This window comes from Hemicordylus capensis, chromosome 16 (assembly GCF_027244095.1).
Source record: "Hemicordylus capensis ecotype Gifberg chromosome 16, rHemCap1.1.pri, whole genome shotgun sequence".
Classification (NCBI taxonomy): domain Eukaryota; kingdom Metazoa; phylum Chordata; class Lepidosauria; order Squamata; family Cordylidae; genus Hemicordylus; species Hemicordylus capensis.
In genome coordinates this window covers 16,869,483-16,895,928 of record NC_069672.1, presented here as the reverse complement: position 1 = coordinate 16,895,928, position 26,446 = coordinate 16,869,483, and the positions used below count along the sequence as shown (strand labels likewise).

The 26,446-nt window shown below is 64.1% G+C and overlaps 1 protein-coding gene across 14 annotated transcripts in view; it reads right to left on the bottom strand.

Annotated features, from left to right (window-relative positions):
- The window catches only part of HSPG2 (heparan sulfate proteoglycan 2), an 86,168-nt gene that overhangs the window by 26,140 nt on the left and 33,582 nt on the right, over window positions 1-26,446 (bottom strand). For 5 of the 14 annotated variants that reach the window (XM_053280703.1, XM_053280709.1, XM_053280707.1 and 2 more), the window contains 44 exons: window positions 25,815-26,011; window positions 25,141-25,288; window positions 24,821-24,948; window positions 24,375-24,461; window positions 23,777-23,835; window positions 23,322-23,395; window positions 22,188-22,328; window positions 21,877-22,059; window positions 21,588-21,767; window positions 21,145-21,263; window positions 20,894-21,005; window positions 20,392-20,505; window positions 19,699-19,826; window positions 19,532-19,618; window positions 19,291-19,340; window positions 18,852-18,931; window positions 18,290-18,430; window positions 17,935-18,126; window positions 16,615-16,656; window positions 15,577-15,681; window positions 15,050-15,283; window positions 14,559-14,660; window positions 13,389-13,472; window positions 12,208-12,300; window positions 11,641-11,721; window positions 10,975-11,205; window positions 10,770-10,883; window positions 10,397-10,524; window positions 10,224-10,310; window positions 9,491-9,549; window positions 8,672-8,845; window positions 8,303-8,407; window positions 7,947-8,047; window positions 7,294-7,474; window positions 6,522-6,629; window positions 5,641-5,763; window positions 5,104-5,256; window positions 4,467-4,609; window positions 3,642-3,722; window positions 2,031-2,166; window positions 1,371-1,522; window positions 1,093-1,231; window positions 372-514; window positions 125-257 (listed from right to left, as the gene is read on the bottom strand). In XM_053280703.1, coding sequence (XP_053136678.1) covers window positions 125-257; window positions 372-514; window positions 1,093-1,231; window positions 1,371-1,522; window positions 2,031-2,166; window positions 3,642-3,722; window positions 4,467-4,609; window positions 5,104-5,256; window positions 5,641-5,763; window positions 6,522-6,629; window positions 7,294-7,474; window positions 7,947-8,047; window positions 8,303-8,407; window positions 8,672-8,845; window positions 9,491-9,549; window positions 10,224-10,310; window positions 10,397-10,524; window positions 10,770-10,883; window positions 10,975-11,205; window positions 11,641-11,721; window positions 12,208-12,300; window positions 13,389-13,472; window positions 14,559-14,660; window positions 15,050-15,283; window positions 15,577-15,681; window positions 16,615-16,656; window positions 17,935-18,126; window positions 18,290-18,430; window positions 18,852-18,931; window positions 19,291-19,340; window positions 19,532-19,618; window positions 19,699-19,826; window positions 20,392-20,505; window positions 20,894-21,005; window positions 21,145-21,263; window positions 21,588-21,767; window positions 21,877-22,059; window positions 22,188-22,328; window positions 23,322-23,395; window positions 23,777-23,835; window positions 24,375-24,461; window positions 24,821-24,948; window positions 25,141-25,288; window positions 25,815-26,011 — 5,452 coding nt within the window. The remainder of the gene's footprint in view (window positions 1-124; window positions 258-371; window positions 515-1,092; window positions 1,232-1,370; window positions 1,523-2,030; window positions 2,167-3,641; window positions 3,723-4,466; window positions 4,610-5,103; window positions 5,257-5,640; window positions 5,764-6,521; window positions 6,630-7,293; window positions 7,475-7,946; window positions 8,048-8,302; window positions 8,408-8,671; window positions 8,846-9,490; window positions 9,550-10,223; window positions 10,311-10,396; window positions 10,525-10,769; window positions 10,884-10,974; window positions 11,206-11,640; window positions 11,722-12,207; window positions 12,301-13,388; window positions 13,473-14,558; window positions 14,661-15,049; window positions 15,284-15,576; window positions 15,682-16,614; window positions 16,657-17,934; window positions 18,127-18,289; window positions 18,431-18,851; window positions 18,932-19,290; window positions 19,341-19,531; window positions 19,619-19,698; window positions 19,827-20,391; window positions 20,506-20,893; window positions 21,006-21,144; window positions 21,264-21,587; window positions 21,768-21,876; window positions 22,060-22,187; window positions 22,329-23,321; window positions 23,396-23,776; window positions 23,836-24,374; window positions 24,462-24,820; window positions 24,949-25,140; window positions 25,289-25,814; window positions 26,012-26,446) is intronic. The other 9 variants (XM_053280710.1, XM_053280704.1, XM_053280705.1 and 6 more) reach the window with 9 other exon arrangements.

Here is a 26,446-nt window from a genome sequence, read left to right as displayed (position 1 = left end):
AGAGCAGAAGAAGGTCCCAAGTCCCCTCCCTGGCAGCATCTCCAGAGAGGGCTGAGAGAGAGAATTCTGCCCGTAACTTTTCAGAAGCCGCTGCCAGGGGAACAACCCCCCACCCCCGACTCACTTTGCGAGGATCTGGAGATGGTGACCGTGATGGAGGCCTCTTGCACCGTGCCGCCACCGCTGCTCACCCGACACACGTATTCGCCCGAGTCGGCCTCCGTGGCCTGAAGGATCCTGAGGTGGGAGCCAGAAATCTGCAGCAGGGACAGGCCGGCGGGAAGGGTGAGCCAGGCGGGATGGGGAGGCCTTTGCCCCCCACGCATGGGGAGCAGGAAGGCCCCCATTGGGTCCAGCCCACAAAGCCTTACCCTGTGATTAGCCGGGAGGGACCCCCCTCGCTTATACCACGTGACTCTGGAGTGCGGCCGGCTGGCAACGAGGCAGTTCAGGTCCAAATTCTGCCCCTCGGAAACGGAAGACGGTGAAGACTCGATCCGGACCGGCGAGGCCTCTAGGGACACAAGAGCGGCCCCATGGGGTCAGCCCTAGGAGGTTCGAGGAGCCCACGGCTGCTCTGCCTCAGAAGCTCCCCACAACGGCTGCATCCAGGAGCTCCCAGGATGAGGCTGGGAGGGGTGCTCATCAATACCGTCTACACTGACTGGCAGAGGCTTCTCCAGGGTTTCAGGCAGGAGTCTCTCCCAGCCCTGCCTGGAGTCGCTGCTGCTGCCTGCCAGGGACTGAACCGGGGACCTTCTGCATGCCAAGCAGAGGCTCTTCCAGTGAGCTGCGGCCCTCTCCCCTCAGGGGAAGCTCTTCCAGCACTTGCAGGTCATTTCCCATCCAAATGCAAACCAGGGTGGACCCTGCTTAGCCAAGGGGACCCTTCCTGCTCACTACCGCCAGGCCAGCTCATCTCCCTTAAGGAGTCGCCGCCCTTTCAGAGGCCGCCCTTCACTGCAGGAAGGACAGGAGCTGCTCTCCAGAGGCCAAGGGGTCTCCCACGGTGGGAGATCTCCTGGGTCGTACCTGGAGGGGCTGGGAAGCAGCGGTGGGGTTGGGGGGAGCAGGAGCCCCCTTCAGCCTTACCGTGGGAGGAGCTGGAGCCCTGCTGGACGGTCACAGTGATGGAGACTTCCTTGGGCCCCGCCCCGTTGCTGGTGCGGCAAACGTACTCGCCCGAGTCGGCTGGGGAAACGCGCAGGATCCGCAGGAGGGGGCCGTAGATCTGGGGAAGAGCATTGCAAAAGAGACCCTGCCTAGCAGTCCAGCACCCAGGCTGCAGGAGGGAGGGGCTGAGATCATGGTGGCCACCTCCCCGCCGGTGGGCGGATGCAGCCGGGGCCACGCGGCCTGTCTGGCCATACCTGGTGGTTGGCTGGCAAGGCGCCTCCCCGCCGGTACCACGTGACCGCAGCAGCTGCCTGGCCGGGCACGACGCAGTTCAGGTCCAGGGTCTGCCCTTCGACGACCAGAGAGGACGAAGACTCGATCCTCAGGGCAGGGGAGACGCCGGAGGCTGCGAGGAGGAGTGCGGAAAAGGTGACACGTCTCCCCTGCTGCTGATCAAGCCCCAGGGATTCACCGGGCTGCTGGCCAGCGTGCGGAGTCCAGTGCTGAGCCCCCGGTTGGTCCCCGGGGGGAAACCTCTCCAGGGCGCTTTCCAGACTAGCTGCTCAACAGCAGCAAAATGCCTCCGTTCAGGCAAGTCACCTTTGAAACATAAACAGCAGGGGGAGCCGTCTCCCGGAAACACACAACCCGGAAAAACAGCAGCTTCCGTATGCCGGATCTATGATGTCCTAGCTCTGTAGTGCAGCGATTAGCTTCGAGACCAGGCACTGGCAATGTGGACGGCCCCCTGCTGTCCACGGAGGGACTGCGGTGTCACGACGCAGGAAGGGTGGAAGCCCCCTTCCGAGACCCGTCGTGACCCCGTTGCAGGGTCTACTCTGGAAAGCGCCCAGTGGGGTCTCCGCCCGCCACAGAAGGCCACTGCGGCCCAGGGAGATCAAAAGGCTCCTTACCTCGAAGGACCACCACCTCGATGCGCGCTCGGCCCACACCAGCGGCGCTGCTCCCCACGCACAGGTACACCCCGCCGTCAGCAGCCGTGATGGAGGGGATCACCAGGGTGGCAAAGTCGGTCCTCTCTGTCCGGGACTGCAAAGGGGAAGGAGAGCCATCGGGACAGAATCGGAGCAGTAGCCGCTGCTCCCAAAGCCCCACAAGCCGGGGCGGGGAAGACAGGTGGGGCTGGGATGTTGCCCTGGGGCCGTCAAAGGGCAACACTCATTTCTCTGTTTATTGTATTTTTTAAATAAATTAATTAATAAAAATAAAACAAAATAAAAAATCCAGAGTCACTCCAGGATGCAGTACTAACAACACAACAGCGGAAATCAAGGCCAAGGCGCCAGGCTGCAAGCAGAAGTCTGGATGTGGGGTTTGATGCCGGGGCGGAAGAGTCAGGGGCAAGACCCACTTCCGTCCAGGAGATGGGGGGTGATAGAGTCCCTGCAGGGAAGACGAGGCTGCTCCAGCCATTGTGGAAGCTGCTGTCTACTGAGTCAGACTCTTGGTCCAGCTAGCTCAGTACAACCTACCCTGACTGGCAGCAGCTCTCTAGAGTTTCATTCCCAGCCCTGCCGGGAGATGCTGCCAGGGACTGAAGCTAAGACCTTCTGTGTGCAAAGCAGGAGCTACAGCCCCATCCACAATAGCCCAAATTAAGTCAGGGAATTGACCAATACGGTGTGTGTTTGTTTTTTTTATATTTAGGTAGATCTGCTACTTTTTATTTATGGCCCTGAAACAGCTAAATAAACAGTCCCAGAAGAGCAGTCAAGCGAAATGGAATGAAAGCAAACAGAAACCCCAAACAAGATGTTATCAGCCCTTCCCAATGATGTGAAATGTTGGAAGGTGTTGCTAGTGGCAAGAGGCGGAAAAGCAGTACAGAGAGCGACCGAGGGAGCTGCTGCCTACTGAGTCTGGCCCTTGCTCCATCGAGCTCAATATTGTCTGCACAGACTGGCAGCGGCTCTCCAGGGTTCCAAGCAGAGAGGGGTCTTTCCCATCCATGCGGAGATGCTACCAGGGATTGAACCTGGGACCTCCCACTTGCAAGCGTGCAGATGCTCTTCCACTGAGCTTCGGCCCCCGGCCCCATTCCCTAAGGGGACTATCTCCCATCCAAATGCAAACCAGGGTGGACCCTGCTTAGCAAAGGGGCTAATCCATGCTTGCGACCACAAGACCAGGGCGCTTTCCGCATTGCAGGCTGTTCAGCCGTAAAATGCTTCGGGTTGGCAGGACCGTTTTGAAAACGTAAATAGCTTGTGCAACCCTCCGACAACGGGGAAATACAGCTTTATTTATTTGCGATGCGCACGCAACATTGTAGGGATGAAACGCAAGGACAACATCCGGAAGGCAGCCTTGGAAATGTGAAGGGCACCTTGCTGTCAGCGCAGGGACTGCAGCGTCGACACACGGCGTGACCCTGTGGCAGCGGGTCATCGGGAAAGCGCCCGGCTCTCTTGGGGGGAGGGAGGGGAGCGGAAGCCCCCTCCGGTCTGTGCCCGGGAACTGGCCCACCTTCGGGAGGGGAGAGGGGAGAGCCCAGGGAGCGCTACCTGCTGCAGCTCCCGGATGCGCTGCTGGAGAAGCTCCAGGCGGTCACCTTGGAAGTGGAAGAAGCCAAAGACGGGGAGAGCCTAGCCAGAGGGGGGGAGAGAGAAAGAGAGAGAGAGAGAGAGAGAGAGGCGGCCCCCGAGGAGGAAGAGCGAGGAAGAGGCAGAGAGCGCGCCAAGGAAGAGGGGCATCAGAGGGGCGGCCTGCGGGGACAGGGGGAGCTTTGTCTCGAGAGGACCTGCCTGGGGTCCTTGGGCCGGGCTGGCAAGGGCCTCGCCTCAGGGCCGTCTCTTCCCCTGCAGCTCGGCTTACTCACGTGAGCCGCCGAGCGCCACCCCGACCCCCCCCCTCTGCTGACCTTCCAGGTCATCTCCCCCTGCCCTGCTGGCCTAGCCTCCACGCTGGCTAAAACCCAGCCCTGGAAGGGAGGCTCAAGGCGCCCGTGCCTCTAGGCATGCACCGAGGGCCTTTGCCTCATCCTCAGGCACATGGGGAGCTGCTGTCTCCCGAGTCAGGCCACTGGTCCCTCCAAGCTCAGCACTGACGGGCAGCGGTTCTCCCAGGCTCCAGGCAGGAGTCTCTCTCCCAGCCCTGCCGGGAGATGCTGCCAGCACCGGACCCAGCCCTGCCTTCTGCATGCCAAGCAGGGCCTCTCCCACTGAGCTCCGGCCCCATCCCTGCACGCGGAGGAGGCGCTGGGGCTTCTGGGGCAGACTCCCCGGGCGGGCATCCCTCCTCCCTGCCCCCTGCACACCTGGGGGCTGCTCCCCCCAAGGCAGAGGACCCGGCCTCCCCCTCGCCTCCCACCAGGAAGCCCCCGGCCTTACCTGTGGGGGCAGGCTTCCGCCTTGCTTCTCCCAGGTGATGGTTGCGGCAGGGGAACCGGAGGCTCGGCAGTACAGCCGGACCATGTTGCCCTCCTGGACCTCTGTGCGTTCCGGGCTGACCTGCACTTGCGGGACGCTGGCGCCTGCCATGAGAAGCGGCCGGTCAAGCTCTCCTCCTCCCCGCCCTCATCCGGGGCAGGAAAGCAGCCCGAAGGGGGCACCTCCCTCTGAGCCAGGCAGAGTGGCTAGGAGAAGAGCCTGGGTGGGGGAGGATGGAATCTCCCCCCTCCCTGTCAGCCCCCCACCCCACCCCACCCCACCCCTGGGTCTATGACTTGCAGGCCTGGCCTGGGACTCTCTCTCTTGCACGCAACCCCTTCATCCTTGGGGCAGCCCCACACAGCCCATCTCCTTGTCCAATCCCTCCGGGGGTGTGGCCCCACACATGTGGCCCCAATGGGATATGCCCCCCCAGCAGAAAATCCCCCCTTCCTGCTTTCCAGAGCTTGGAAGCAAGGGGGCAGGTGTCCTGTGGCATCCCCCACTCTCATTCCTCCCACCACCACCCCCGGCACCTGAGCCTCCTGCTTTAGAGACCGGGGCCAATGGCCCCGACTGCCCTCCCAGAACGACGTACTGTGTACTTGCAAGAAGGCCCGGGCCACATCCTTCCCGGCGCTGTTCTGCACGTGGCAGAGGTACTGCGACTCGTCAGACGGTTCTACTGCGGGGAAGCGCAGGAGTCCGCCCTGGATCACGGCCCTCGGGGAGATCACGCCTCCTTGCCCACCTGCGGGGGAGAGAGATGGCAGACTCAGCAGGGACCTGGAAGCCGGGGTACTTGCCGGGGGGCTGGGAGCCCTTGGGGAAGGGAAACGGCAGAGCCTCGAGGGGGTCAGGATGGTGCTGAGGTGCTGGGCTGGGCTGGGCTGGGCTGAGTGGCGGCAGCAGCCACCAAAGATGTGTGTGTGGTGTGCACACCAGTCTATTCCTGGGCGGGGGTGTGTGTGCTGGGGAGCCGACGGAAGCCCCGGCTCGGTCGGTGAGGCCCCCACGGACTGGAAGGCATCCCCCCACCCCGCCCCACCCCTCTCAGTTCCAAATCTGGGAAGTCTTGGCTCAAGCCGGAGGGCGAGGCCAGCCGCGGCTTCAGCCAGGATCGGGGGCTGCTTACCGATCCACTCCACTGTGGGCTGCGGGCTTCCCGTGGCCAGGCACCGGAACTCGGCCGGCTGGCCCGGCTGGACGCTCAGCTGGGAGGGCTCGATTCTGGCCGCCGGAGGCACCACTGGGGCTGCTGAAGCGGGGAAGGGGAAAGAAAGTGACGGCAGGCCAGGAAGACGGCAGGGGTCGGGCAGACATCCGGAGCCATGCTGGGGTGGGGTGGGGTGGGGTGGGGCCCCACATCCCTGCCTTGTTCCCGACTCACAGACCCAGGAAAGCAAACAGCCCCTGCGCATGCACAGCAGCCCCAGGCCCAGATGTGACGCATGCCCTGACACCATCCCAGGTGTGTGGAGCAGAAGGCTCTGGGGAGGGGTCTCTGCCCTGTCCCACTGAACACTTCCTCCCCATAGCCTCCTCTGTCTCGAACCCTGCCGCCAATTATGCTCATCTGGGGAGGTCTGGTTACCGTTGCCATCAGCCCGTCCGGTGGCGACTGGGGACAGGGCCTTCTCTGTGGCTGCCCCGGGGCTCTGGAATATGGCCCCTGTCGAAACAAGAGCATCTCCATCTCGGATGGCTTTTAGGAAGACCCTCAAATCACACCTGTTTTCTCAGGCTTTTAACCCAAGTCAATTTGAAACGGTTTAATTTGCTTTTTATCCCGTGGAATTCTTTCAGCTTTTTTATTCTGAGAAATGTTGTTTTTACTCTGTTTTAAATTGTGTGCACCGCCAAGAGAGACACATGCCAGGCGGTATACAAAGACAACAGTTTGCTAAATAAGCCAGGATCATGCAGGAGCACAAGCGCCCCCTTCAGGCCAGCCAGAGAAACGCTCAGAGAGAAGAGGACGAGGCAAAGGGCGGGGGGGGGGGTCGGATCCAGCACCTGCGGGGAGGTGCTGAGGGCATGCAGGGCTCGCCCCGGCCGACTTACAGGGTCTGTGGCCCTCCACCACTTCTACGGGTCCAAAGAACATCTGGGTTTTAGAAGGAGCTGGAAACGAGGGAAAGCGTTGGACCGAGAGCCGCCGCGGGGCAAGCCACACCGCCCCAGGCGCCGCCTCCCTCCTCGCTCTGCAAGCTGCCAGGGGGCGGGCCTGTCTGGGCGCCAGGGAGGACCTGGGGGCATCCGGGTGGTCTCCGGGCAGACCAGGCTTGGCTGGCCCCACGGACCCTTGCAGAAGCAGCAGGAGGGGGGCGTGATGGGGCAAGAGCCCGTGCTGGGGCCCTCTGGGGGTTTCAGGCGCTAGTCAGTAGGTGCCGCCACGGAATAAGAAAGCTCCCCAGATGGTTGGGCCGAAGTTCAGAGGGGACCGCAAGTGCACAGCTGCCGCGGGGTCCCTCCAACCTCTTCGCCCACGTGGCAGAGGCAGCCGGGTGCAGGGAAAGCCCGGATGGAGCCACTGGGGGGCCCTCCAGAGCCCCTTGGTGGGAAAAGGGGGGGCCTCCATCCCCAGACCCCGCAATCAACCTCTTTCCCCCCAAGCCGCTTGGCTTTGCCCCCGGCTAGCATGGCTGGCAACCGTCTCTCTGGGTGGATCTGCAGAGAAGCGTGGGGCCCGGCGGCCCGTGGAGAGCCCACAGCGAGGGGACGGTGGCGTGTGTGCGCTCAGCGGTGGGCCTGTGACCCCCGAGGCGGGAGGGCAGCAGGGGCCTACCTTGCACGTAGAGGGTGGCGGCCCCCTCGTCCATGTCGAACATGTTGGAGCCGGTGCAGACGTAGACGCCGGCATCCTCGGGCTGGACGTTGCGGATGGTCAGGATGCCGTTGAAATCCATGGCCCGGCTGGGCAGCTTCTCGTTGTGCTGCCGCGTCCAGACCAGGGTGTAGGCGGGAGACTGTGGGGCAGCGAGGGGAGGAGAGTGAGCCAGGATGGGGAGGGGAGGGGAGGGGAGGGGAGGGGGCCACACCACCACGCCTGCTATGGAGGAGGACGTGGCCGGGGAACGGTCCCCTCGCTCTGGCCGGGAATCCTGGCAAATGGTGCCCCCACACCAGAGACGGGCGTGGCTTCTGTCCCCCCCCCCTTTGGGGTCTGATCCTGGCAAAGGAGGGTTCCTTTCACATGCAGGGGGGGGGCTGACAAAGCCAAGCCGCCCGCCTGCCTCCTCCCAGGTGCCTCCCCCCCCCACGGGTGGGTCCCCAGGAAGGATCAGGAGGAGTCTGTCCGAGGTGGCTGCTCTGCCCTCGCCCCACTGGAGGAGTACGAGGCTCCTCTGGACAGGTGGGGCCTCGGGAATCACACGCCCCTCCTCGTGCGCGCTGCTGGGGCTCTCCTTGCCTCTCGCTGCAGGCGGGCCGGAGCCTCACCTTGCTCTTGGCTGTGCAGATGAAAGTGACGTCGGACCCTGGCTTCACGTTCTGCACCTTCTTCTCCTCCACCGTCACCGTGATGGGCTTGCTGGGGGTCTCTGTGGGGCAGAGCGGTGTGAGAGAGACCCCCACCCCACCCTGGGCCAGCCTCGTTGCCCACTCCCGCCTCACCAGGACCTCTCCCCACATTGGGTGCCCCCCCCACATCTGGGCACCCCACAGGCATGGGTTCAGCCCTCTTGGGTTTGCGTGAGGTCTCAGACAAGAGACCAGCTTTGCCACTTGGGGCCCCAATGACAGCCCCACCCCCGAGGCTCTACCAGTGAGACTATCCGCCCAGGGCCACTGCTCACCAGTCACGATCACTTCCGCCCGGCTGCTGTTGCTGTACTGAGGGTTGCGGCAGGTGCAGATGTAGACCCCGGCTTCGGAGGGCTGGATCCTGGGGAAGTGCAGCTCTGCGCCCGAGGAGGAAGGCAGACGTCAGCCCCGGAGGGGCCACGTCTCCCCCACGTGGCCCCCCTGCCCTGGGGGGGGCTCACTGGGGACCAGGGCAAGCAGCCCACTAGCTTGTCAGCCTCGGCTCTGAGGGGCACCCTGACCCCTTCAGCCACGTCTGGACCCCAAAGGTGGTGCTGGAGAGGAGAACCTCCCGGGTCAGACCCCTGCTCCCTGACTGCGCTCAGGGCGGTCTCCACCGACGGACGGACGGACGGACTCACCTGGCCTCCCCTGCTGGGTGCTGCTGGGCAGGGGGCGCCTGTCCTCCCGGGACCAGAAGAAATAGTGGGGTGGGCTCCCGCTGACGTGGCAGCGCAGGGTCACCTCGCTGCCTTGCGGGACGGCCGTCCGGGGGGGCTCCACTTGGACAAGGAGGCGGGGCTGGTCTGGAGGGGCTGCGGGGGCAGGAGGAGGGGGAGGAGGAGGAGGAGGAGGAGAGGGGGTCAGCAAGGCCAGGGGGCCGAGGAGGGGGAGGGAAGCGCTCCTCAGCCAGCGGAACTCCCCAGCATGAACGTGCCCCGGCCCCTCTGCAGGCAGCCTGGCCAGAGGAAGCGGGACCTCTCGGCCACCCTCTCACCCCTCCCCTGCATGACCCTCAACCATCGGGGGGGGGCGGGGGGTAAAACTCCCATGCCACCTGTCCACAGCAGCCAAGCAGTCTCTCCCCCCCCCCCGCATGAACCACCTCCTTGTGCAATGGCTCTGCAGGAGACGGACCAAAGGAAGTCCTTTGGGACACAGCGTGGCATTAACCTGTGGAACTCACTACCGCAACCCATGGCAATGCCCCCCTGGCTTCAATGGCGGTTTGAAGGGCTTTAGAGAAATCCATGGAGGAGAAGCCTATCCACAGCTGGGGGGGAGGCAGGAGGGGAGAGGTCTGTGGCCTTCTGGGCCTGCTCGTGGGTTCCTCAGAGGCACCAGAGAAGCAGGATGGGGGCCCCCTTGGAGTCTGCTCCAGCAGCTGCTCTTACAGGCAGTGGGTCACCCTCCGCCCCCCATCACCACTAGTGGGCCCTGCGGTGGCCGCTCTCACTTACCAAGGGGCACACACTTCTGCCCATGGACGTTGGGGTTCCCAGTGTAGCCAGGGGCACACCTGTGGAGCAGCAAGAGAAGCGCAGGGTGGGGCCAGGGGTGGGAGACTGGCCTGACAGGGAGAGGTGCTGAGGAACACGCTCCCCCCATCCCGGACAGCAGCATTGTCCTGGTGCATGGAACATAGGAAGCTGCCATATACTGAGTCAGACCCTTGGTCCATCTAGCTCAGTATTGCCTTCACAGACTGGCAGCAGCTTCTCCAAGATTGCAGGCAGGAATCTCAATCAGCCCTATCTTGGAGATGCCACCAGGGAGGGAACTTGGAACCTTCTTCTGCTCTTCCCAGAGCGGCTCCATCCCCTGCTGAGGGGAATCTCTTCCAGTGCTCACACTTCTAGTCTCCCATTCAACTGCAAACCAGGGCGGACCCTGCTTAGCTAAGGGGCCACATCCTGCTTGCTACCACAAGACCAGCACGGCTTGCCAGGGGATGTGGGATGAGTTAGGGAGCCCTGCAGGGGACCTGAAGGTCTTCCGCTTTGGAATGCTTTTGGTGGAACACAACATTGGGAGTGGCCTCAAACCGAGTCAGACCCTTGGTCCCTCCCGCTCAGCGTGGTCCACACTGACTGGCAGCGGCTCTGCCGGGATTCCGACCAGGGTCTTCCCCAGCCCCCTGGGGCCTTCTGCATGCCGGCCGAGGCTCTGCCCCTGAGCTCCGCAAGCACTCACTGTTCACAGTACTGGCCGGTGTAGCCCGGCTCGCAGGCCATGCAGCGGTAGCCTCCGCCCGCCAGGCTCTCACAGGTCCGCGAGAATCTGCGGGAGGAAAAGGGGCGCCGTCACGGAGGTCCAGGCTGGGGCAGCTCCCAGTCCAACCCCCAGTCCCCAGCACAGGCACCTACTGGTTCTCCGGCTCCGGGAGCGGGCAGGCGCACGGCTGGCAGTCCTCGGGGGTGCCGGCGGTGGCGTCGCCGTAGAAGCCGGGGGCACACTGCTCACAGAAGCCCCCAGCGGCATTGTGCAGGCAGTTCTGGGGAGAAAGGGGGAAACGTGAGCGGGGCGGGGGGGAGAAGAGACGGACCAGCCACAGCGGGGGGGGGCGGCACCAGGGTCCCTCTCCCAGGACTCCCCAGATGTTGTTGACTTCAACTCATGGGGTTATGGGAGCCGTAGTCAAGAACAGCTGGGAATCCCTGTGCGAGGGGACACGGGTGGCCATCCCAGGGGGGCAGCAGCGGCCACGGACTGGGCCCTTCCCCCAGGAAGGCCACTCACCGAGCAGGCGCCGGTCTCTGGGTGGCAAGAATCCGAGTGCCCGTTGCATTCGCACAGGGCGCAGTGGCCCAGGTAGAGCCCGCCGCCCGTGCGGGTGTATCCGGCTGCGCAGTCCTGCAGAGGAGAGAGCGGGAGAGGTGGGGAGTCGTCCCGCAGCCCCGAAGGCCTCCCCCCAGCCCAGCCTCCGGGCCGCAGGTGCGCTCACCTGGCAGGAGAGGCCCTGGTAGCCGGGCGGGCAGCGGCACTCCTCCACCTCCAGGGCCTGCGGCAGGCTGGTGTAGGCGGGCACGGCCGTCTCCATGCTGACGCCGGAGATGCTGGCCGAGACCATGTCCGTGGAGTAGGTGGCGCGGATGAGGATCTCGTCCAGGTCGGCCAGAGCCATCATCAGGTGCTCGCGGGTGGCTGGCTGCCCGTCCGGGCGCTGCCAGTGTTGCTGTGGGGGGAAAGAGGGGGACCGGCTGGCTCGGGGGAGGCAGCTCCTCCCCGGAAGGTTGGGGGAGTGGGGGCGGGGGGCGGGCAGGAGGTGATGGAGACCCTGGCTTCTCAGCACTCCCCACGGGGGCCGGAGCAGGCACAGTCAGACTGAGCCTGTGGGCTGACTGCCGAGGCTAGAGAGGGACTGGCACAGCAGAGGATCAGGCCCTGGGCCCCGGGGCCCCAGATCAGCCAAGCCTGGAGCAGACTCTTCCTGCCAGCTTCCCTCCCTCCAGCCGTCGCTTGCCTCAAGCCGGGAGCGGCTGTTGACTGGCTTACACAGCCTGTGTCCCCAACACAAACAGGTCTCTCCAGTGACTGGCCCAGCCTCACCCCAAGGGCCCAGTTTTAACTCAGGGGCCCCGCAGGCAACAGGGCACCCCACACCCCTCACCTCTCGGAAGACGATCTCGAAGCTCTTCTGCTCCTGGGGCTGCAGCTCAGGCTGGTAGGCCACCAGAGTAATGTCGTTGCCCTGGAGAGACGACACCAAGCGAGAGACACCGGTCTGTTCCTCACAGCAGGACTCAGATGCCATTCTGGGCAGCCACACCCTGCTTGCTGTCCATATCCTGCCTTTACCCCCGGGTAACCCTGAGGCCTTCCCTCCCTCCCTCCCTCCTCTCTGCACCTTAAATAGGCTACATTCAAGTTTCATCTTTCGTTCCTTCTTTTTCAGGCCAGCACCCAGCTGGGGAACCAAGGCTGAGATTAAGAGAGTTGGCCGAGTCCTCCCAGGGGGTCTGTGGCAGAGCTGGATTTGAGCCAAATCTAATTCTGGCTCTCTACGGGGCCACGCTCTCTCCCATCTCTGCCAGTGGCACGATCCCCACCCTGCCTCCAGCCCAGCCCTCTCTCTGGCCGCCCCAGAGGCCCTTGGGGGCTGTCATCTCCAGCATGGCTCCCCAGCTGTCCCCACCTCCCCCCCGCCCCCCGCCTTTCCAGAGTCCCTCCTCCTTACAGTGATCTGCACATCAGCATCCGGCAGTGGGGGGCCTCTCCCGCCAGCGTTGTAGGAGAGGGTGTAGCGGAGGCGTCCTCCGTAGGAGCCCACCTGCAGGGGTGAGAGGAGAGACGTGTCAGGTTGCACCCCTGCAGAGACGCCCAGAACTGGAGCTTGTTTTCAAAATCTGACTTCTGTCTTGGTTGCGACTCTCGATTTAAAAAAAAAAGAGATTCCTAACTGGGCTGCAGACATTTGGTTGATTAAGCGGTCAGCTCCAAGGATAAATAACATTTTGGCCGACTAAGTAAGTGTTCTTGATTAAGTGATCTGCAGGTTTGTATCGCGTTTCAGTTCTTTTTCATACCCGTCCACCCTGGGACGGGGACATTCCCCTCCCGAGGAAGAGCACAGGGTGAACCGCCCCGAGCCACTTTGGGAAGGGCGGTGTAGAAATCGAATCAATACAAGGCCTCTTTCAGCCTGGTGCCGGGTAGGACACCCAGGTGCATCTGGCAAAGGACGCCCACTCCAGAAAAGCGGGATAGAAATATGGGTGGTTGCTGTTGTAGTAGAAGGAGAAGGATGCTCCTAGGCAAATGCTGCACATTTAATGGACGCGACTCCTAAGACTATAAGGGACTCGGATTTCTTGAACTGGGAGACGGCTCTAGTTCAGCCAAAACAGAAGACTTGGGGGGCAGCGGCAGAGCAGGTCGCGCCACGGCTGTGACACCCCACAAAGAGTGGCGGGGGGGTTTCCCAGTCGCCTCCAGGGACCCCGCGGCAAATCTTTCAAGGACTTGGGGGGTTATCTGAGCCCCTGTCTTTCCTCCCCCACCCCAACACCTCAGCATCCTCGCCCCTCTTTAACCTGCCCTTGGCTAACCCGCCTCTTGCAGAATCCGAAACACCCACAAGCCATGAGCAGGAAGCTGCCTCTTGCTCCCGACAGGATCCAGGGGGCAAGGGGGGCTGCGGCAAGGGAGGGGCCACGAAGGAGAACACCACAGAGCCTCTCCCTCCCCCCCCACCCCAGCCTCCCCAGGCAATGTGCACAGCGCCGCTCTCCCGTCTGGTGTCTCCCCTTCCCTCCGACCCTCTTGCCTCACCGTACCCACCCCAGGAACAAGCCCCACTGGGGCCCACAGTCCCCACAGAGGAGGGCCCCCCTCCTGAGGCCCTCGGTGGGAAGTTACCTTGTCCCCCAGGAAGGCTTCTGGCAGCCCCCAGTAGAAAGAGATTTCGGGAAGCAGCGGGAAACCCTTGTAGAGAAGCCGGTACTGAGACAGAAGAGGCAGAGTGAGCGGAGTGGGGCCCGGGGGCTGGCCGGCAGAGAGGCGGGGGGCCCAGGCGCACACCCCAGCAGGCACCCCGCACCCAGGCAGGCACAGTGCAAGGGGGTGCAGCACGCACAAGGGACAGAGGGAGCTGCCGCATACTGAGTCAGACGCTTGGGCCATCCAGCTCAGGACTGCCCACACTGACTGGCAGCAGCCGTCCTAGGTGGCAGGCTCAGGGGCCTTTCCCAGCCCTAGCCTGGAGAGGCTGCCAGAGACGGAAGCTGGGGCCTTCCGCACGCAAGCAGAGGCTCTGCCACGGAGGGCTCCTCCGTGGTCACCCATCCAAAGGCAAACCAAAGCAGGCTCTTCTTAGCAAAGGGGGCCGTTCCTGCTGGGGACCCCAAGGCCAGCTCTCCACCGGACCTCCCAGCTCAAAACCATTGATGCTCCACCTCGAGGGCTCCACCCACCCTGCAGGAGCCGCAAGCACCACGCCAAGGCAGGGGCACCCTCAGAACCCCCAGGGAGGCTGGGCATTGGCGGCATGGGCACTGGCCTTTCCCAGAGCCGAAGAGCCACAACACGCCTCCCGCCCCTTGCAAGGAGCCCTGCGGACGCTGAAGCCGCCCTCCCTGCGGGATGCCCCTGATGCCTCTCCCAACTAGCACGGGCGAGTGACAGGAGCTGCTGCTGGGGAGGGAAAGCCCCGGAAGGGTTTTCCTGCCCAGGGCCCGGCAAGGGGGACAGCAACAGGTGGAGGGAGAAATGGGCGAGCCTCTGGACCCGTGAAAGGTTGCTTCTTGCCCAGGAGAGGCATGGCCGAGACCAGAGGCAGAGATCCTGGCCAGTTCGCCAGCGACAGCAATAGCTTCCTATACTTCAGTTCCCCACCAGAAGTTTCCTTTCCAGAACTGGGGTCGTTTCTGTCCCCCAGGCTCAAGGTCTGGTGAGACAGTGGAGAGCCTGTTGTCTACATGGCAGGATCCGACCGCTCGGCGGCACCTCCGGCCCTGCCCGGCCCCTGCCTCGCAGACCTCAGCATGCAGCTGCCTGCCTGAGCCACGCGCATGCTGCACTCCTGGGTACCTTTTGGGCATCAGCCACCCGGAGATTGTATCGGGGGGAGGAGGAGGAGAGCAAGTTGCCCGAGTCCTGGGACCGTCCTCTGGGGATTCCTTCTCCCTGGGGCTTGGGACACAGGAGGGGACTCCATGAGAGGAAGGAGGGGCGGTTGGCCCCAAGAGCCCAGTTCCCAAAAAGGGGGCTGGGAGGAGGCACGAGTCAGGGAAGGAAGGAAGGAAGGAAGGAAGGAAGGAAGGAAGGAAGGCTCTCTTACAGGGCTCACCTGTAGTTTCCCATTCAAATGCAAAGCAGGGTGATCCCTGCTTAGCAAAGTGGGCAAACTGAATCCAGATGAGAGCTGGTAAGGTTCTGGTTTTGGTTTTGAAGGGGGGATAGTGAGTGTAGCTGAAGGAGCAGAAAGCATGTGTCCGGGCGGTGGGGGCACCCCTCCAGGAAAGTGGGGAGAGTCAGGAGGGGAGTGTTTTGGGAGACGCCGCAGAAGAGCCCAGCCGTACCTGAGGGCGTGAGCCAGGAGCAGCCGCTAAGGAAGGGGGGCGCAGAGGGGCCCTGCCCGAGGAGGCGATAGAGTGGGGAGGGGGAGGCCCCTGGGCAGCAGAGGGGGCCTGCAGCCCTGCGGGAGGGGGCCTGGGAGCCCCGCCCTCCTTGGGGGGGGAGGCCGCCTGCTCCGTGGCCAAGCGGCCAAGCATCGCCCAGATCTCCGCGTCGCGTCTCCACTGCGCTTCGTCTGCCTGAGGGATGGAGAGAGACAGAGAGAGAGGAAGGAAGGAAGCGAAAGGGAAGGAAGCGAAAGGGGCGGAAGAGAGCGCCGAAGTGAGAGCAGAGAGGGAGAAGAGGGCCAGGGGCCACGCACGGCCAGGCCCCCGGGTGGGGCAGGCAGGAGCCACCCGGCATGAGCCCCGCTGCAGTCTCAAGCCCACCGCCGAAGACCTCCCGCCCCACACAGCCCCTGCTCTCCAGCGCCCCAGGGCAACCGCACCAGCCTGTGTCAGGCAGTGACTCCCGCCCCGCTCCCCTGGGTTACCTGGGAGGCTCGCTGGGCCCGGGGCCCGGGGCCCAGGGAGTGGGGGGCCCGCCCGGCGGCCACGTCCTTCCTCAGCTGCTCCTCTGTGAGGGACGTGGAGTTCTGCTGGGGAGGGGGCACAAGGGGGCTTGAAAGGCCGGCCGGCCCCTTCCCATGCCAGGGCTGGCAGCTCCTCCTCCTCCTCCCAAAGGTGCCTCCTCTCCCATGCACTTGGGGCCCAAGCTGTGGCTCTTTCCTTGTCACACAACAGGCAGGAATAAGGTAGCCACACATTCCAAAGGAGGTGGCCAGAGGGGACCAGACACCCATCCATGCACCAGAGAGGGGGTGGAACTTAGGAAGCCGCCGTCCACTGAGTCAGACCCTTGGTCCATCGCACTCAGTGTGGTCTGCACGGACTGGCAGCAACACTCCAAGGTTTCCAGCAGGAATCTCCCCTAGATGCTCTTCCCCTGAGCTGTGGCTGCATCCCCGATGGGGGACATTTCACAGCAGGCAGCGCTCACCAGTGGCCGCCCATCCAAATGCAAACCCGGACAGGCCCTGCTGAGCCCAGGGAAGCATTCATGCTGGCTCGTCAGGCAGGTCACACTCAGTCCCAGGCAGCAGTTCTCTGGCCTGCCCAGTCGAAGCCACAGAGGAGAGCCGCAGAAGAGGGTGCCCCCTCCCCACAACCACAAAGAAGGTCACCATAGGAACACAGGAAGCTGCCATATGCCGAGTCAGACCCTGGGTCCACCTAGCTCAGTATTGCCTTCACAGACTGGCAGCGGCTTCTCCAAGGTAGGAATCTCTCTCAGCCCTCTCTTGGAGATGCTGCCAGGCAGGGAGGGAACTTGGAACCTCCTAGATGCTCTTCCCAGAGCGGCTCCATCCCCTGCTGAGGGGAATCTCTTCCAGGGCTCACACTTCTAGTCTCCCATTCAACTGCAAACCAGGGTGGGCCCTGCTTAGCTAAGGGGACAAGTCATGCTTGCTGCCAGCAGACCAGCTCTCCACACCACGCCATGCTGCGTTACGGGGCACCTGCTTGCATACCTTGTGGGCCCGACGCATCCGAGCAAAATAGGTTTCCTTCTGCTGGTTGGTCCAGGCAGAGGAGGCGGCAGAGAGGAAGATGGAGAGAGAAGAGGGGGTGAAGGGGGTCAAGCCCATGCCCCCCCCGATGCAAATACAAAGGCTGGCTCAGAGCTGCGACCCGCCTGGGCACGAGTCGGCTGCTCCCTGCCCGCCTTCTGCGTCTCTTTCTGTTCTGTTTCAGCCACCTGGGAAGCCCCTTCTAGCCTATCCAAAGCACGAGTGGAAAGGGATGAGAAGTACATCAAGAGGGCGCGGGGGATCCCCCCAGGCAACAGCAGCCCACTCCAGGCCCCACCAAAGGGAACACGCGTCTTCACGCTGCTCACAACTCTGGAACTCCCTGCTACAGGGAAACTGCTGGCGGCTGCCAGGATAACCGGCTTGCGGGGGAAAGAGGGAATCAGACAAGGGCCAGGACAAGCCAATCAAAGGGAAGCCGGTTGGGGCGGCGAGAAAGAAGCAGTCGGAACAACGTCTCCATGACCAGAGGCAGGGTGTTGGCCACGGGAGGGAGGGTCCTTTCATGGCATCCTGATTCCGCCTGCCTGTGCTTCTCGTGGCAATGCTGCCAGAGGCCTCCGACGTCCAGTCCAAGAAGCATTTCACTGCCCTCTTCCGAGGCAGCTGGTCAGCCGAGACCCCCACCCCCACCCCACCCCACCCACACGCTGACGGGGCTCTGGGGCCCCTTTCCTGCCCCATCAGGGATTCTTGAAGAGCCCCTCCCTGTTGAAGGCAGGGCCTCCTTGGAGACAGCCCCATCCCCACGGCAAGAGAGGGAGGGCCCTGGCCAGACCTCCAGGAGCAGCCAGGCGTGGAGCTGCCAGGGCTTCCCCCCCCCAGCAAGGGGGCAGGCCGCAGGAGGACCTCCTGGCCTCCTCCCAGCTCTCAAGAATTCAGCAGTAGCGGGTGCGAAATGCAACACCAACCGTCTTATGCTGTAAAGCACCTAGAGACTTTGGTAGTGGGCGGTATACAAATCTATCAAATCCATCAATCAATGTGGACTCAGCTGGGGAGCCACAGAGATGCCTCCCCCTCCCCCCACCTCTGGGCCAGAAAGCGAAGCGCACCGAGGTTGCAAAGGGCCAGACGCCACCGTGTGGGGCTCAAGGCTTTCCCCCAGGACCCCCAGAGCCCTGAGGCTCCTCGTTCAGAGAGGGGTTCTCCGCAAAAGGCGGAGAGGCGGGTGCCGTCTGTTCTTGCCTCCCCTCGCCATGCTGGGGCGGGGGGCAAGTACTACCCTCCCCGCCGCCGCCGCCATGGCTCAGGGCTCACCTTGTCCCCCTGGAAGGCCTCTGGGAGCTGCCAGTAGTAAGACTCCGACCCTCGCTGCCCCAGGTGGCCGTAGGAGAGCTGAGGGCCCTGCGGGGACGTCTCCACCACGAAGCCCGTCCGGAGGTGGATGCTGCGCTGGCGGTTGACCAGAGAGAAGCCCTGGGGGTCGCCGGCCAGGAAGGGGACGCTGATCTGCAGGGGAGAGAGGAGGAGGAGGAGGAAGAGGAGGGTTCCTAAGCCACGGGCAGAGGGCCAGCCGGGCAGGTGAGTGGCCGGCCGGCCGGCTAGAGTCCAGCAGGGGAGAAGGGCCGGCCATCGAGATCCGGGAGGCAGGGGAGCGGGGCTGGCTGCTTACCACGTCTCGATAGTGGGCAGAGGCGGTGCACTGCTGGGTGACGCCCATACAGAAGCAGGGCAGGCAGCCCTCCCGGTTCTCGGCGTGCAGGTGGAAGTGGTGGGGGCGGCAGGTGGCGCAGGAGGGGCCCTTCACGTGGGCCTGCCGGGAGAGAGGGAGAGGGCGATGGCGGCGGTGGCTGCAGCAGGGCATCCCGCTGTGCCCCACGGCAGCCAGAGGGGCAGCTGACCCCCACCAGCCTGGCTGGGCTGCAGCCTCACAGACCCCCCTGGGCAGGGGCTGTGAGAGAGGCCCAACCCTCCCCGCCCCCCACCCCCAGCAGCAAGTGGGGCCAGGGGGCTTGTGGGGGGGGGAGGGAGTGGCTGTGGGGCTCACACATTGAATGCACAACGCAGCCCAGAGATCCCGAGTGGGCTGTGCTTCATTGCGGGGTGGGAGGTGTGCATGGAAAGGAGCAAGCCCGTTTCTGGAGAGGGAAGGGAAGCCCCAGTTCATGCCCCCTCACCCCCGGCGGTCCCCCAAGTGTCGTCCCCCCCCCCCGCAGATGCTGTGCCCGCCTCACCTTGCACAGGCATAGCCCGCTGGCATCACACTGGCTGCTCACGCTGCCCCGGGGGTCACACTGGCACCTGGCGCCTGGATCTGGAGTCGGGGGGGGGGTGAGGAAGGGGGAGCTGAGGATGGAGGACTGCAGGGGGCCGCCCTCTGCTGCTGCTCCTCCCCGGCCACGGACCATGCCCCACGCCTTGCCCTGCCCCGCTCCTTGTGGGTGGGGACTAGCAATAGGTGCTGGGGCTCAAGCCGCCGCTTCTGCTGCCCCCTAACCTCAGATCTGCGAAGGTGGTGGCGCCGGTGGCCACTCAAGAGTGAGGGGAAATGCTCTTTGCACATGCTCAGATGCACTCCCCTCTTTGCATTGGGCTGGCACTCAGAATAGGCCCCGGGGCCAATCACTCCCTCCCCCCCTGATCTCCTCTCCCCACCCGCAACACGGAGCTCACCTGTACAGGGCTGGCCCCGGCTGGGGTTCCCCACGTAGCCTGGAGCACACCTGGCCCAAAGGAAGAGGGAAGAGGGGCAGAGTTAAGGACACAGGAGCAGCCCTGCTGGATCAGGCCCTCTCTAGCCCAGGCCCCTGTCTCCCATCATGGCCCACCAGATGCCTCCAGGAAGCCCACAGGCAGGAGATGGTAAAGGCATGCCAAGCAGGAGGGAGGAGGCCCAGGGGCCTGGCCAGCCCACCTTTCGCACTGGCGTCCAGCATAGCCCGGGGCGCAGGAGTCACAGGTGGGCTGCCCGTCCGTGTCTAGGAAGCAGGTCTTGGTAGCCCTGGGAAGAAGGGCAGACGTCAGCTGCAGCCCGAGCTGTACCCCCCACCCCATGAAGGAGAGGCTAGCAGGGGCACCTACTGGCTGGCAGAATACGGCCCATGGCACGGGCAGGGCTGGCAGTCGCGGGGGGTCCCGTGCCTGGCGTCCCCAAAGAAGCCCGGCTGGCAGCGCTCGCAGTGAGTCCCCTCCGTGTGGTGCTGGCAGTCCTGGAAGAGAGGGAGGGAGAGAGGAAGAGAGGGACGTAGGAAGCTGCCTCCTACTGAGTCTGGCCCTGGGTCCAGCTAGCTCAGGACTGTCTTCCCGGACTGGCAGTGGCTCAACAGGGTTTCAGGGAGGGGTGTCCCCCAGGCCCCTGTGGGGAGGCTGCTGGGACCTGCCTACAGACCAAAAGCAGATGCACGACCACAGAGCTAGGAAAGGGACAGGATTCTCCTGACTCTCCATAGGAACAGGATGCTGTCAGGAGATCCCAGCTGTCGGATCAGGCCCTGGGGGGCCCATCTAAGCGAGCAACCTGCTGCCCACAGCGGCCAGCAGACATGCCAACGGGGAGCCCATAAGCTGGGCAGGAAGGCAATGGGCCTCCCTTTTTGCTTATCTCCAGCATCAGGTGGACTGCCCCTAAACATGGAGGCTTCACTCAGACCGCTCCTCCATCATGAATTCATCTAGCAGACAGACCCTTTCCTGCAGGGCCAAGCGCGGGGGTGGGGGTGGGGCACGGTTTGCCAACAACCAGCCCTCCGGTCCGCAAGTCCGGCGGGGTCTCACCTGGCAGTCTCCCGTCTCGGGGTCACACTCGGCTGCGTGCCCGTTGCAGGCACAGGGTCCGCAGGTGCCCAGGTAGAGGCCGCTGGTGGTGCGTGTGTAGCCAACGTCGCAATCCTGAGCGAGGACGGGAGGAAGGGAAGGGGCTCAGTCCCGGGGGGGGGCCTGGCCTTTCCGTCCCCGGGGGGCTTTCTGGCCTCCCCCCCCCACCAAGCTGTGCACACCAGCACGAGAAATGCAGCCAGTCCTCGGGGGACGCTTGAGAGGCCAGCAGGAGCTTTGGGGGACTCCGAGCCCGCTCCATGCCATGTGCGGAGCATTCTCGCCGCTGGAACATGCAGGAGTGGGGCCAGGAGTGGGGAAGCCGGGCCTGTGGGGCCAGAAGGCCGAAGATCCAGGCGGGGACCTCTCCGCTCCAAGCCCAGATGCACCCACGAGACGTGGGGCAGCCTCCTCCCGCTGGGCCCTGCTTGTCTGCCGGCCGGGGGGGGCGCCACACACTCACCTGGCAGGACGGGCCGCGGTAGCCGGTGGGGCAAGCGCACTCCTCCACTTCCACCGCAGGGTCCAGCCCCGTGGAGTGGGGCACCGCCACGTCCATGTGGATGTCAGAGACCCTGGAAGGGGAGAGGAGGCCACGGTGGGCAAGGCAGCCCGCCCGCCCTCCCTCCGGCCTCCACACCAGTCCCCTCCATCCCGGAGTCTCTTCCCGGCCATCACTGGCCCTGCCCAGGGGGCCCCCGCCCACCCCGGTACCTGCTCTCGGCTGGCCGCTCGGAGTAGGAGGCGCGGATCATGAGGACGTCCACGTCTGCCAGAGCCATCAGGAGGTGCTCGCGGGTGGCCGCCTGTCCGTCCGCCCGGCGCCACGCTTGCTGCAAGGGGCAGAGACGGGAGGGTGAGGGTCCTGCCCGCGCCCCCTGGGGCCAAACCTCTGTCGGGGGAGAAGCCCCACCGGGGAAACATGGCTGGTGCTTCCCAGCTGCCCCCCACATAACTGATGGACTTCAGGCCCCACCGAGCCGGTCTTGTGGTTGCGAGCATGCGTGGTGCCCGGAAGCCGGGAGAGCCGCTGCCAGTCAGCGCCGGCAATCCTGAGCTCGAGGGACCAAAGGTCTGGCTCAGCAGACGGCAGCTCCCCGTGTCCCGAAGCCCCCCTCCTCCTCGTGTCGGTGCAGCCGCCCAGAGTGGTGCCTCACCTCCCGAAAGGGCACCGTGAAAGTGGTGGGCACCCCGGGCCGAGGGCTCGCTTCCGCCAGGTGCTCCAGGAAGATGCTGTTGCCCTGCAGCAGGACGTCGGCTTTGCCGTGGAGCAGCGGGAAGCCGGGGGGAGCGTCGTGCCGGATGGCGTAGCGCAGCTCCCCGCCGTAGGAGGTCACCTGGAGACGGACGACAGCGCCTGAGCTCTGGCTCTGGAGGGAGGCCCGCCCCGTCCCCTCCCTCTCCCGCCTATGCCGGGACCGGAGTCCCCCTCGCCGGGAGGCTCACCTTGTCTCCCTTGAAGCGCTCGGGCAGCACCCAGTAGTAGACGTCCCGGGGCAGAGAGCTGAAGGAGGAGAAGGTCAGCTCCGCTGGGCCCGTGAAGCGGATGCCCTCGCTGACCGTCCGCGTGCCGGCCGCATTGGAGAGGGCGAACGGTGCCCTCTCGGCATCTTCGGACGCCACGCGCACCTGGAACCGGAGAGCGCGGTCCGTGAGAGGAAGCGGGGAGGGGATCCCGCAGGGGAAGCCCCGGTCTCGGGTCCCGAACAAAGGCCGAAGTGGGGCTTGTGGGCCCCGCGCTAGGGGGCTGCGGGTACCTGATCCCTGTTCCACGACGAGCTGGCACACTGGCGCGAGACGCCCATGCAGAAGCAGCGGAGGCAGCCGTCGGGGTTCTCGCCACTCAGGTGGAAAGACCCGGAAGCACACTCATTGCAGAGGCGCCCCGTGACGTTGGGCTGGAAAGAGAGAGCGCGGGTGAGAGGCCTAGGCCCTGCCCACGTACTCAGGTTTGTGGCCATAAAAAACTCAGGTGGCGCTAAAAGGGGGAATAAGAAAAATTCACGGGAGGAAGAGCAGAAGGGGTCCGCCCACGGCTGTTGGCAGCGAAGACTCAGTGGAACCTCCATGTTCAAGAGTAGTCAACTACAGGAGAGGAGTGAAACTTCCCGGTGCCTTTTAAGAGGAAGGGGGGGGACTTCTCCTTTGCGCAGCATAGAAGGGCAACCACCACTGTGCGCCCTCAAAACCACCTCTGGCAAAACGCCCTTCCCGCCTCGATTTGCCCGCAGGAATCTGGCGCTCTCGTCTCTGGCATTAGTCCTCCCTAAGCACCTTTCCAGCTTGGCTGTAGCGCTTTTAAGAAACATTTGCACTCGGGATTCGTACACAGATGGCTGCCAACGTTTATCAACACGCCTTGCTCTGCCGGGTTTGTTTAAAAAACAACCACCACACATCTCAAAACTTGAAACCCAAAACTTCCCCTCAGCACCGCCGAGCTTCACCAAGTGCACGCCCTGGCCTGGTTCACACAACCATTCCAACCTAGGCTTCAGCCGACATGACCGCGATCATGAGGGCCCACTCCAAGACAGGGACCTGAGGTCCATCTGGGGCCATCCAGCACCTTGGGCCTGGGTCCTCCACAGTGTCCCGCTTGTGTCGGGAACCCACATTCTGCCTCGATTCGGACGACTGTGTGGGCCAGGCCCCTATTTTGGGCTCCGCTGAACTCCTGAGCCTTGTGTGGCAGGGAGGTAGCAAACCCAAGGCGGCAGCAGCAGTGGGACGGGTGGCTGCGTTTGCTCCCCAGTTTTCTGGCCAAGCTCCAGAGTCCCCCGCAGGCCGGGGGCTTTCACAGAAAACTGGCCACAGAGGAACCGGCCCCCGTTGGGTTGGAGACCCTCCCGACTCCACTGGCCACTCCGCCCAGAGACACGCAGCCCTACCTTGCAGCGGCAAGGGCCTCCGGAGACCTCACGACTCCCTCGCTCGTCACAGCGGGTGTAATCCTGCGCGGATTCTGCAGGGGGAGACAGGAAAGGGTCTCCTTTCTCAGCCCTCCCGGGAGATGCTGCTGCTGCTGCTGCTGCCGCCAGGGACTGAACCTGGTGCCTTCTGCACGCCAAGCAGACGCTCTGCCCCTGAGCCGTGGGCCCAAATGCAAGCCAAGACAGACACGCAGCCGAACTGGCCCCACGGTCTCAGACCAGGAGCGGAGGACAGCAGACCCACAGAGCTCCTGCCCCAACTACAGGCTCCCGCCCCTTTCCATGGGAGCCCCCAACGTCCCGCTGCCTGAGCCCTGTTCCCTCCCCCCCACTACTTCCCATCATGCCTGTGGCCCCCCTTGGCCCCCATGAAACATCCCTGGAGGAAACGGCCCCCCACGGGCTTCACTCACCGATCCGCTCACACTTCCCGCCCGGCTGGATGGGGTTCCCTTCATAGCCAGGAGCACATCTGGGGGTGGGGGGGAGAAGGAGGCTCATTGGATAAGACCCCCGGGGAGAGGAGTCCCTCCAGAAAGGGGGCGCTGCTTGGCCGGGTCAACATGCAGCCAAATTGGCGGGGGGGAGCAGATGGGGGTGTTGGGAGGTGGCCAAGTTGATTGGACCTCTTTGGACACTGCGTTGTGTGTGTGTGTGTGTGTGTGTGTGTGTGTGTGTGTGTTTTCTTATGTTCTTATCCCCACAAAAACGCTACACTTCACCCTATGAGGAAGATGAGGCTTAAGAAATATACAGCTGGCCCAGAACCACCCGTGAGTTTCATGGCTGAACGGGGATTTGAACTCAGACCCACCCTGCTCCTCATCCAACCATTACAGACCTCCTTCAGAAGGCTGGGAAATGTCCCTCGCACACCTGGCCTCCCCTCCGGGACACCTCTGACTGGCTGACCCAGCAACGCTGCTCTGTGCTGATCTTGCGACGCACTGAAACCGTCAGGGAAAGGGGCCCCCACCTTCCCCCAGGCAAGCCAAGGAGTGGCCGGCTCACCTTTCGCAGCGGCGTCCTGCATAGCCCGGGGCGCAGGCGTCACAGGTGGCCTGCCCGTCCGTGTCCAGGAAGCAGGAGCTGGAAAACCTGCAGGCGGGAGGAGAGGAGGCGGGTCAGCCTTCTTGAGGGCCACGTGGCCCCCGCTCAGAGGTGGCCAGGCCTCACCTCCCGTGCCGCACAGACCGGCCGCCAAGGAAGAGCTTCCCAGCAAAAGGCTCCGTGCGTGGGGAGCTCCAGCTGCTCAGCGGCGGGAACAGAGTCCCTCTTCTTGCCTTCTGTTCCTGGCCAAAGCCCTCATCAATTGAGGATGAGGCGGTTCCCAAGTCAAGTTTGTGACGCTGACTCTCTCGCGGCGAGGCGCGCCTGGGAGACATTGTCCGAGGCAGCCCGGTGGGCTCCCCACAGCCCAGCCCCACTGTCAGCTGCTTCGGGCCCCAGGTACTCACTGGCGGGGAGCTTCGGTGTAGGGGCAAGGGCATGGCCGGCACGCCACAGGGGTGCCCTGGCTGGCGTCGCCAAAAAAGCCGGGCTTGCACTTGTTGCACTGAGGCCCTTCGGTGTTGTGCTGGCAGTTCTGGAGGGGGAGGAGAAGGGGGGGGTCAGGCGGGGGGAGGCGTTCCCCTCAAACCCTCAAGGGCCTTGCCTGGGAGGCCGCCCCCCCCCCCCGGCTACCCAAGGCTCCCACAGCCACCCCCAAAGTCCCTGGGGCCAGATCATGCCCCCCCCATCGGCCCTCTGCCCCAGCCACCCCCTTTGGTGACCTTACCAGGCAGTAGCCAGAGTTGGGGTCGCAGAAGCTGGAGTGGCCGTTGCAGTTACAGCCCGAACAGGTGCCCAGGTAGGGGCCGCCGGGCACCCGCTCGAAGTGGGCCTCGCACCGCTCACACGACAGGCCGGAGTAGCCGACGGGGCACCTGGGAGAGGACAAGCAGGGCTGGAAGCCGTGGCAGGCGCAAGGAGGCCGGGGAGGGAGGTCCGCTTGGCGCCCTCGCCCGGCTTTTCCAGAAGCCATTTTTAGCCCGGCTCTTAGGGACTTCCCAACAGTTTTAATTTTCAGTTGTTTTTAATGGCTTGTTTATTTCGCTTTTGTTCGTGTGAACTGCCTAGAGGCGCGTGGGTTAGGCGGCCTCCTCCACGCTTCCTAAAGCGAGGCTAACAAATGAAGTTTGCCAGTCCCTGCAACGCACGGTCTGGCGAGGAGCCACCCGACGGCGAGTCCAACAACCAGGCCCAGAAAAGCTGGACGGAGAAGGAGGAGGAGAGAGAGGAACCCCCCCCCTCCCCTGCCGCTCATGGGCTCTCCAGAGGCCACGGCGTGAGGCAGGGGGCTGAGCAGGACGGGCCCTGGCCGGATCCAGCAGGGTGCCCCCCACCCCGTTCTCCCGGCTGGCTCCCCCAGGCCCTGCTCCGCCCTGCCCCCTGCTCCCTCCCGGCTGGCACCTGCACTCCTCGATGGCCCGCGCCAGGCCCAGGCTGGTGGCCTCCGTGCTGGTGCTGTCCATGACGATGTCGCTCAGGCCGACGCTGGCCATCCGGTTGTCGTAGACCGTCTGGATCAGGACAGCCTCCAAGCTCTGCAGGGTGAGCAGCAGCTCCTCCCGGCTGACCGGGGCGCCCGACTCCTTCTGCCAGTGGTTCTGCGGAGATGGCAGCGAAGCAAGAGGCTTGCAGGTGTGGCAAGGCACAGAGGAGGTGTGTGTGGCGGGGGTGTGTGGGGAGGACCTGCAGGGCAGCAGGCTTGAGTCGGGGTGTTTTCTTCTCCCGCCACGAAGTGGGCTTCGGGGAGCGGGAGAGGCACCTGGTGGCATCTTTCTTAGCAAGATTTGAGGGGGTGGACCTTGCACATCTTCCGAAGTACCAAACGGCACAGCCTATCTGAAGTGGAGCAGGGCCTGCCCAAGTGAGTTGGGAGGGCGTGCGTGTGCATTGCTTCCCTGTGCAGCATGGAGCTTGGCTCACTCACTTGAGTCGCCTCCCCATGATAGGTCCGGTGGGCGCACAGTGGCGTGGATTGCTCTGGGCAGCCAGGGTAGTGGTCTGGTCTAGCTTCCCACTTTTGAACACACTGGGAC